Genomic DNA, 10,677 nt, shown 5'->3' with positions numbered 1-10,677 from the left:
AATTTTTCTTTTACTTTTCAAGGAGAGAAGTGAACTGGTGGGGAGAGGTGGGCAGGGAGAAAAGTGCAACAATGAATGAATACAAATCCAAGATCTCTATAAATGTTCATTAAAATGAAAAAAAATAATAATAATAAATTTTTTTAAATGCCCCTGGCACCTCGATGAAAGGCCCCTGGCAGTCTCCTGCTGAATAATCACAGGCACTGTGGGTTCTCCTTGGAGACCCAGGGCACTTCCATGAATCAGAATGGACGTGCCGGCAACTGGTTGCTTGGTTTTTACCTGAAGAAGAACCCAGATGTAGAAATGTGCCAGGTTTTCCATCGTCTTACAAAGATATAAAGGCAAATCTTGAGCTCCATTTCTACGTTCCTACTTGGTGAGCTGTTTTGACATTTCTGTTTGTTTTAACTTTTCAGTAGCTGCTACCTTGGGACAGTAGGCATATTACTTAGAACTTGTTGTTGGGGAGCTTTGGTGGCCTAGTGGCAAGAAGCTGCACTGCAATCCCAGAGGCACACGGTTCGAATCCACCAGATGCTCTGCTGAGGAAGGGCGGACAGTCTCCTCCTGTACCGGTCAGATCTGATTTGACGGTACACGCACACACACAAATAATAAAATAAAATAAAAAAAAATTAAAAAAAAGAACTTGTTGCTATACTAGATGTTCCATTGCATTGCAGTCCTGAAGGCACAGGGTTCAAGGCCGCTTGAAGCTCCTCCTTGGGAGAAGGATGGGCATTCTCCTTTTATGGGATTAACTGCCTCTGAAGACCCACTGAAGGATCAGCTGTGGGTTGGTTTTTTTAAATTTTGGTTTTGTTTGATAATGCTTATTATGCTATCAACATAAGGAAACTTTTTAGCATCATAATGTAAGTTTTATATTACCATCATATCCATTGTTTCTTTTCACTTGTTCAGGGAGCTTTTTCTAGATTCTGACCTCTTGTACAAGCCAAAGATTTCATTTTAAAACTGTGACTAAGAGTCTCACCTGTTTAATAAGTTTTTTTACAACTAAGAAAATTAGACTCCTCCATCCTAATTAATGTAATTTAAAAAATAAAATCCAGCACATATTGAATCACTCTGGATAATTTCTTAAATCAATGTGGTGGGTTTGGTTTTTTCCCCCCAAATCGTGTCTCAGTAGATGCTCTTGCAAAGGCTGTCTTGTAGTTCAAGAGTCTGTGCACTAGAGGGCAGTAAGAAGTTTTAAAAAAAAAAGTTGGCCTGCTCTTGTCTAATTGCACTTTCTATAAATAGAGGTGTTATCAGTTGAGATTTAGAAAAGAAATAAGTGGCATCTTCTTTTTCATCCTAGGCGAAGCTGGATATTGCATTTGGAACACATCATACGTAAGCAATTTTTTAAAAAATATAAGTTTTCTTTTATACTGGTTTACTTACAAAGTTCGTATACATTGATTTTTTACAGCGGATCTTTCCCATTTCTTTTACCCACCCCTCCCTCCACCCTGTGATTACCACCCTACTGCCTTCCTCACCCCTCTGATCCCCTCCTCCCCCACTTAGATCCTCATTTACGGTTTATTAGTAATCTAGTTCTACAATAATGGTCTTACACAGTATTTGTCCTTATGGGACTGAGTTAGTTCACTTAGCTTCATGCTCTCCAGGACCTCCTAAGTTAGGCAGTAATTCTCAAAATCATTGCTCCTCCATGAAGATAAGTAATTTTTATGAAATGGGGGGAGGATACGGTTTTAATAGAGCAAAAGGTGCTGTCGTAAAAAGTACTCTCAGAAGGACTAGTGGTGCATGATTTTGCTGGGGAAAATTAAGCTCTCAGGAGGAAGTAGATTGTTTTCAGATAGTTTGAGACAAACTGCTGCAACGCTGGCTCTCAGTGCAAAGGTCGGGATCCATTTCTGCTTCATGTGGCACATTCTTCTTCCTGACTTGGTGACGGATGTGGATAGATCGCAGTGAGGTGGTCCTGTAGCTGATGACTGTATGTCTCTCAAGCCAAGTGCCACTGATTCCCCCACTCTAAACAGACCTGTGATTTTCCATAAAACTCTTAAGTCACGTGAAATAGAAGACGTCAGCTATACACTGAATGAAAAGGCTTTATTTAAAAAAAATTGTCAACCTACAAAGTTGACTGTAGTGTGATGAATGAATAGGACCCAGTGTTGTGACTTCCACAGAATGGTTGAGTGAAACTATTAAAACAAGGTGGTCATAGTCCACAAGGTGGACAGCTTACTAGCATGTACGTAAACTACACAGAATCCTTGTCCTGGTGAAATCATGCAAATAAAATGTTGCTGCATGCTGTCGAGTTTGACACCAACTCATAACTGACCCTCCAGCAGGTTTTCAGAGGCAAGCAATCACGTGGGTGGAGATTGCCTATCCTTCTCCTTTTGTGCATCTGGTGGATTTGAACCACATGCCTTTGGGATTGCAGTGCAACTTCTTACTATGAGGTCACCAGAGCTCCCTAAATAAATTATGTTGTTGTGTACCATCACAGTCAACACTCTCAGCACCAGTAGCCAGGAAATGAAAAGACGTATTGCAATGGGAAAGTCTACTGTTAGGGACCTCTCTAAAGTACTAAAGAGCAATGGTGTCTCTCTGGAGACTAAGGTGCGTCTGATACAGGCCATGGTTTTTGCAGTCACTTGTTATGCATCAGAGGGTTGGACAATGACTAGGAAGGATGAGAATTGATGCCTTTGAGCTGTGGTGCTGGAGATGAGTATTGAGGGTACCATGGACTGCCAAGAAAACAAACAGATTCATCCTGGAAAAGGTCAAACCAGGCAGCTCCTTGGAGGCAAGGATTCTGAGGCTCCGTCTAACATACTTTGGACATGTTGTAAGGAGGGACCAGTCCATGGAGAGGGACATCATGCTTGGGAGGGTGGAGGGACATCGCAGGATTGGAAGGCCCTCTATGAGGTGGATTGATTCAGTGACTGGGGTAATCGGGATGGGTGTGTCAAAGTCATTGTGATTGGCACAGGACAGAGCAGGGTTTAGGGCTGTTGTACATAAGGTCGCTATGAGTCGCAAGCGACTCGACGGCACATAACAACATAACATACCATCGAGTCAGAATTAACCCTCTGTCAGGTTTCCTGAGGCAGTTAATCGCATGGGGGAGAGATTGCCCCTTTTTGTCACATGAAACAGCTGGTGAGTTTGAACCATGTGCTTTCAGGATGGTAGCAGAGCTACAGCAGTTGGAAGCACAGCTTCTTACCCCTAGGCCGCCAGAGCTCACTAACCAAGATGTAGGGAGTTCTAAAGTTATGTGATACTGCGAGCCTTGAAAAAGAGGAAAGAAGTCCAATTCCAGAACAGGAATGAGAAACACCACCACCGCCCAATAGTCAAGAAAGACGAGGCAGGAGTTGAGTGAGTCCTTTAAGACCAGTGTTCCGATGTTGAGGACCCCCTAATCCCAAGAGAAAGGGTCATCATACCAGCAAGAAGCAGTAACAGAAGAAGGATGGCAGTAGAATCAGACAACAGAACAAGACTCTGTGGATGGGCTTCCATTCTGTAGAGAAAGATGGCTGTGTGAGTACGCTGACCCATAGTGAGAGGGCAGAGTGCTTTCAGGAAAGCACCTGTTCCTGGTGGAATAGAGTGCCGCCTCTCGGCCCTTACCAGCAGAGCTCAAGAGCTCTATAACACTCAGCTGAGCGGAGCTAAAGACAGAAGGCTGAGAGGAGGCCTGTTCTTGGGAGATTGAGAGTATGGTGTCACACTGAAGAAGGAAGACTCTCCAAATCCCTCTTGACCATGATCCCAAGTTATAATGTGTTACTTCCCCCATAAATCCCATAATCACAAATACTGTTTAGATGAGCTCTGTGTGGCCATTGCAAGGAATTGCTGAACGCAGCAGAGAAACAGAGGGTGGTAGGATGTCTGGTATCACAATTGATGAAAGATTGGAGGGTGAAGTTATGCCTGACCGCTACATCACAGGAGTCCACTTTGGGCTGTTAACGGTGATACTCCCCGCTCTGAAGTTAGTGACGAGCAGAAGCTCCACGCCATTTTTACATTGATGCCAGTCCCAGCTCAAGACATCTCCAAAATTCCTCTCTTAGAGTGTTTTCTGAGACGTCATAAAACAGACAGGAAAGGCTCTTTTCTGATACTTCCTACTTGACACCTTGCACCCCGATTATCTGCTTAACTCCTGCTTTACTCAATTTAGCTTAACAGCTGTTTGAGCTCTTTCACAAAATGATCTATAAATGAGAAAAAGACCGAAGACATAGTTTAAACATTTTTAGAAATCTCATCCCTCCGGAAAGGACTTGTCAAAGGAATGTGACAAAGTCTCGTTCTTTTCCTCCTAGACTGGAGGTGGGAATGGGTAGCTTCCTGTTTGGTGCCTGGTCCTTCAGGTGTCTGTTTCTAAGGCAACAAAAGAATCTCCGAGGAGGGGAGTTTATCCTGAGTCATGCTGTTTGCCTGATGTTCACAGCATCCTGAAACGATGCCACTGAGTTCATCTTTCTCTCTGGTAAAAATTAACATCTACCGATCTGCTTTGAAAAGAAGCACGAGGTGATGCCCTCCGTCAAGGATGCCTGTCAGCCACACATTATCTGTGCTGTGTAAATGTCACGGTGTCCGTCAGCTGCCGCTAATTGGTAGCTTGAGCCCAGCAAGAGATGGTGTTTGAGGATTGTCGAGATCAAACACCGGAGCACCCCGGACAGAAGTCTTTTTTTCTTTCAGTAGCAGCAAGCAGACAAGATAGTGATTTTAGCAGCAAAGACATGGTGTCATCTGATAGGATGACTCAACTTCTTAGGTGTCCCTGAGTCTGTCTTAGAAGACTCGGGAGGAGGGTAGAGAGGTGGCATCCATCAGCCTGCTCCGTCAGGAAATGGGTAGCTCTTAGCAGAAACCCTAGGCTAAATACTAGTTCTGAATAACAAAGTCCTGGACCTGATTGTCTAGACGGCCGAGCCACCATGAGCATCATGTTACAGAGTGGCACTGGCCGGAGGTGCCCGCAGATGGGGGCTAGAAGCCAAGCCAGTGGTTTTATCAGCAATGCCCCAAGTCCTCAGAGGGGCTGAGGGTGTGGGATGCCCTGCTGAACCTATGGGAGATCCTCTTTATTTACTGCTCTCCCAGAGACTTGTGTGTGTCCCATCCTCCTCTTCGTGGTGGAGCCCTGACGGGGTTGTGCTGTTAGTCCATAGGCTGCACCTCCCTGGAAGGTTCGAATCCACCAGCGTCTGGACATTCTCCTCCCGACTTACAGAGCGACTTAAAGCCTCTGTAACCCAGCAGAGGGTGAGCCGTGAGTTGGTACTGCCCCGATTCTAGTGAGGATTTTTCTGTATGTTTGCTTTTGGATGTATAGACCAGGAGCCTGAGGAGGGCACTGAAGCAGCTTTCTTCAGCCCAGTGGTGGAGACAGACATAAAAGTCATTTGTTCGCTTTTCCATTTTTAATTTCATGTTTATTCACTGAGAAGATTGCTTTCATTGTTCCCTTTTAGTCTGTCCCACCACCCACATGCACGCGCGTGCGCGCGCACACACACACGAGACCCAACAGAGAGTTCTAGGTCTAGAGTCTAAAATGCCCAGAGAAGTCATCACACCCTCCCTCAACTATGTAGTAACAGTATTTGACATTTTCTTAAAATTTTCTATCCTATAAAAAGTTGGGCTCATGTCTTGAGGTTGCTTTTGATTGCTCGTGTCAAACTCCCTTAATAAGTATTCGTTAGATATCTCTTTATGTTCTTGAAACACAGCTCTAGCGGCTGTAAAATGTTTTGATTCAATAGTTTCTATGCTAGGCAGTCTTCAGTCTTCTGGAGAAAGACTCTGACCCTCAGCTCCTGATGGTGGGTGGACGTTGCTCCTGGGTGTGTTAGAGACTTCCCAGGCCAGCAAGGAGCCGAGCTGTAATTATGCAGAAGGCAAGTAGTTTGGGGGCGTCCATTTATGTGTGCAAATACACACTGGCCATACACCCCGTGTTCATATAGAAACACTCAAGATGCAGCCCCAATCCTCCAGGAGCTTAGAGTCCTTGCTGGTAAAAATAGACAGATTCTTTGCTTGTCTCAGTCTCTAGGATTCGGGAAACGTGCTTGGCTACTAACCAAAATACTGGCAGTTCAAGTCCACCCAGTGTACCTTGGAAGAAAATCCCGGAGGTCTCCTGAAAACTCTGCCACTGAAAACACTGTGGGCATAGTTCTCTGAGACTCCTGGGATCAGCAAAATGGGAATCTACTGAACGCCCACCGTGGGGAGATGTGATTTATCTCACAGCATTTGAGAAGTTGGAAGCCCTTCGTGGACAGAGTCAACTTCTCATACTCTAAGAGTAGATGGTGGATAGGGGAGAATATAAAGCCAATGGCTGCTGGATGTGCCTGTGAGCTGGTGACAGGTCAGCCTGCCCCCTTCCAGAACCAGGCCTCCCACCACACACCATTCAGGCCTTGCTCATCAGGACTCCTTCTTTGACTTCTGCCCACACACACGAAGTGTCCCTGCTGGCACCAAAAAGCCCCACAGAAGCCAGTCCAGGGAGAGGAGCGCACTGTGTAGGAACCAGACCGACTCTTACCCGAGCTGCTTATTAACCTGCATGAACTGGCCGTCACCTCCCAAGCCACGGACAGCGGTTGTGATGACTTGGAGAGATGGCACCTTCCTCTCTGGATGGCTACATGAATGTAAGAATCAGTGCATTTGAACTGCGGTGTTGGGGAAGAGTGTTGAATATCCCATGGCCTGCCAAAGGAACAACCAGGTCTTGGAGAAAGTGCAGCCAGAGGAGGCAAGGATGTCAAGGCTTCATCTCACACCCTTCTGGTATGGTGTTAGGAGAGGCTGTTCCTTGGAGAGGAACATCGTGTTTGGAAAGATGGGGCATCAGTGAGGGAGACAAAGACCCTCAGTGAGATGGGCACTGTGTCTGCGGACTCCAGTGTGTCGAGGATGATAAGGATGGTGCAGGATAGGACAGAGTTCAGACATGTAGTTGATTCAAGTTCATGGAGACACTACAGTGTCAGAGTAGAACTGTGTTACATGAAATTGAGTTTTTGACAAGAGATCACCACCCCTTTCTTCTGAGGGACCTCTTGGTAAACTAGAACTTTTAACCTTTCGGTTAACAGCTAAGTGCACTAACACTTTGTACTACCTACAACTTCCCACTCTTCTTTAACTTTCTTGAATTATGACTTTATTAGCATATGCCTTGTCTCTGAAAAGCTTAGTACAGCTTTCCTTAAATTATTTCATGATTCTATTTGGAAGCGTTCACTGACACCAGTGCATGATTTCTCCAATAATTGGTGCCTTGATTAATGGAAATATTTGTAAAGCTTGTATCATGAATCCGTAATGGGCTTATTCTTAATTACATTCACCTGCTATTTTGGCAACTGTGTATGCATTTTTGCCCAGATTTCAGGGAGCACATTTCATAAATGGAAAGACGACCGAACAGCTGTCATTTCTCCAACTTTACATTAATTTGGTATTTGCCAGCTTGGATTCGATTCTCATCTTGGCACCAGCTAAATATCTCATTTGCTCTTCTGTTCACATAGGCTTTTCGCCCTCTTTTTATGCTAGCCCCCAGCTGACCGAGCAGAATTCATGCTTTTGTTTAATTGGAAAAAATTCAGTGAGGTTTTTTTTCCTTCCATGTATGAACCTCAACCTCACGGCCATCAATTCAGAACCGACTCGCGCTGACCCATTGGGTTTTCTAGGCCATAAATCACAGGTGGCAAGCTCACCCACCTGTCTCCCGCAGCGCCGCTGGTGGTTAGAACTGCCGGAGAGGCGCCACCTTTGGGTAACTATTAAGCTGCACTTTGCCTTCAATGAAAAGAGTGAAATAAATCGAGCCGGGGTCACCGCCATGAGGAGCAACGTTCTGGTAAGGGAGAGAGAACTTAGATACCTGCAGTAGTTAATTTCTGCAGTAGTTAGAAAGCTTTCTTTTCTTCCCAAAGTAACCCCATGAAGTAAGCAAGGGAGGGCTCATCCTTCATGTCCCAGTGAAAGCTGGGTGATGTGCCTAGGGCCAGGCTACTTCCAAATGACCAAGACCGGAGCTCGAGTCTTCACACTTCATTCCCGCTTTCTGACTGGAGTTAAAACGAGAGAAATATATCTGATGACTGCCCGAGAAATCATCCCACGGAACAACAGGGACTTAAACTAAGCTCGAATTATTAGAGAAGTGAAGTCGGGCCTGAAGTGTCTATTCAATACCTACATGTGGAGCGCTTGCAGAGTACGGAGAAAAGTCAATCCAAAGGAAATGACCCTCTTTCAGACTCAGTAACTATAGCCAATAGTAAGAAAGACACTTCATATTCCAGTCTGGGATGCACATACCTACCTAGGTACTGAAACAAAAATCTTGCAAAGAAGTACTTAATTTAAATCTGTATAGTATGCTCTGGATGTTTTTTTTGTTGTTTGTTGCTTTTTTAAAAGATGATTGTTTTACTCTATTTCCATTTTCTTTGTTATTTGCTAGCCACAGAGCACCTCTAAGTTGTGAATGCACTCGATACTGGACAAGAGGGGGTTTCCCACTGGTAATCAGAGTAACATACAATGCTGAGTAGATGATAGAGGACTAAACTGGCCACTTGGGGCAAATACTTTGAGCATTTGAGAAGGTTATTTTTTGCGTTTCACTTAGGCAGGCTATCATAATGGTAATAGGTAGAAGATAGGGGTGTTATAAATGTAAATAATATTGATCATTAGGATTAAAGATTTCTGTGGAAGAATTCTGATCAAAAGGGAGAAAATGCAGTACAGAATTTTAAATTCTCATAGACCCCCCAGACTTGCTGGTGCCATGGAGTCTGAGTGAATGAACTGAAATTATTGTGCTGAGATAATCTTTACACTTTGAACCAAAACTATCCCCTGAAGCCTTAGCTTAACAAGTTTAGCTGAACTAGTAAGAAATGTCTGCCTTAGGTATTACAGTCTTTTAAGAGCTCTCTCTAAGGGCTCAAAGTGACAGTGGCAGCTCAAAAGTTAGAGAAGCGTGAGGGAGCCGTGCATTTATGTTAATGGGGGAAAGGTACATCTGATAAAAGGGGAGTAGCACTGGGTGTGCAGCTCCACAAATAATCATTAATGACGCTGAATTGCCGTGTAGGCATGGTTGAGCTGGTGTATGTTTTGTTTTGTGTTTGGAAGGCTGTGTGGCGCTTTCTCAAAACGTTGCAAATAGAAATACCATTTGACCCAGCAATTCTTCTACTGGGAATATACCCTAAAGAAACCAGAACTGCCACCCAGGCAGATATATGCACACACATCTTTATTGCGGCTTTGTTCACAATAGCAAAGAGTTGGAAACAACCCAAATGCCCATCAACAAACGAATGGATAGAGAAGCTCTGGTATATTCACACGATGGAATACTATGCTGCATTGAAAAACAAGGAACTCATGCAATATTATTCAAAATGGTTGACTCTGGAGGACATTATGCTGAGTGAAATATCCCAGTCACAAAAGGATGGATACTGCGTAGTGCCACTGTTGTAAAACAGGACTGACATCAGGGTTAGGGTGAGACTGAGAAAAACTAGATAAAGTATGTATACTACATTGAAACAGATGAGGGAGAGAACAGTTTATAAGTGATGTATGATAGGGTATTATGGTTATGACAAGAGTCCAGAATGAAGGTTGCACAGTGGAGTGTACTTGGGGAGGAGGGGGGATTGTATACCAATAAAGGAATTTTTCTTTTACTTTTCAAAGAGAAAAGTGAACTGGAGGTTGGGGTAGGGCAGGGAGAAAAATGCAACAGTGAATGAATGGAAATTCAGAATCTCTGTAAGTGTTCATTAAAATTAATAAAATAATTTTTTTTAAAAAAAAAGAAATGAAGGGGAGCTCTGGTGGCCTAGTGGCAAGGAACTGCAACTACAATCCCAGAGGCACACGGTTCGAACCCACCAGATGCTCTGTCGGGGAAGGAGGGACAGTCTCCTCCTGTACCAGTCAGATCTGATTTGACGGTACACGCACACAAAAAAATAATAAAAAAATAAAAGGCATCAATTTAAAAAAAAAATGAAATGAAATGCAACATGTAACTAAGGATGCCGTTGTTAGGAGTAGCTGCGGTGCGTTTGCAGTAGAAAGGACTGACCTGGCGGTGCCCTCTGACCCCTTCCTCCTGTTTTGAAGGAAGATGATGCTCTTACTCTATGAAGAAGGCCTCCGGGTTGTCATCCACACCTCCAACCTCATCCGCGAGGACTGGCACCAGAAGACTCAAGGGTATGCGGCTTCAGTTCACCCCACGGCAGTGTCTCTATGGGCTTAGAAAGGTGAAAAGCCGGAACGTTCGCTCTGTTCTTGTATTTTTCTTTTTTCCCAGCCGTCTTAGTTGTAGAAGCACACCACAGAAAAAGAGTTCTATGCAAGAAAGATTTGTATTCTGCTGCCTTTCCCTGGTTCCTTTCTTGAAGCAACCAGTGTTAACAATTCAGTGCTAATCGTCCACAACTATTGCTAGTACATGTGTGAACATGGATAGATGTATGTGGGCTTAAGGAGCTCCCAGGGTGCAGCTGCTAACCAAAAGGTTGGCAGTTCACACCTATCCAGTCGCTCCTTTGGTACAAAGCC

General features: G+C 44.3%; 1 protein-coding gene across 1 annotated transcript in view; it reads left to right on the top strand.

Annotated features, from left to right (window-relative positions):
• TDP1 (tyrosyl-DNA phosphodiesterase 1) overlaps positions 1 to 10,677 on the top strand; it is a 97,460-nt gene that overhangs the window by 11,827 nt on the left and 74,956 nt on the right. Inside the window, exons 5-6 of the mRNA XM_006879126.1 lie at positions 1,334 to 1,368; positions 10,234 to 10,326. Of these exons, the coding sequence (XP_006879188.1) occupies positions 1,334 to 1,368; positions 10,234 to 10,326 (128 nt within the window). The remainder of the gene's footprint in view (positions 1 to 1,333; positions 1,369 to 10,233; positions 10,327 to 10,677) is intronic.

The sequence above is a fragment of the Elephantulus edwardii genome, unplaced genomic scaffold (genome assembly GCF_000299155.1).
Source record: "Elephantulus edwardii isolate Elephantulus edwardi_28Jun2011 unplaced genomic scaffold, EleEdw1.0 scaffold00002, whole genome shotgun sequence".
Taxonomy (NCBI): Eukaryota; Metazoa; Chordata; class Mammalia; order Macroscelidea; family Macroscelididae; genus Elephantulus; species Elephantulus edwardii.
The sequence above is the reverse complement of the archived record's forward strand: the minus strand, read 5'-3'. Positions and strand labels throughout refer to the sequence as shown.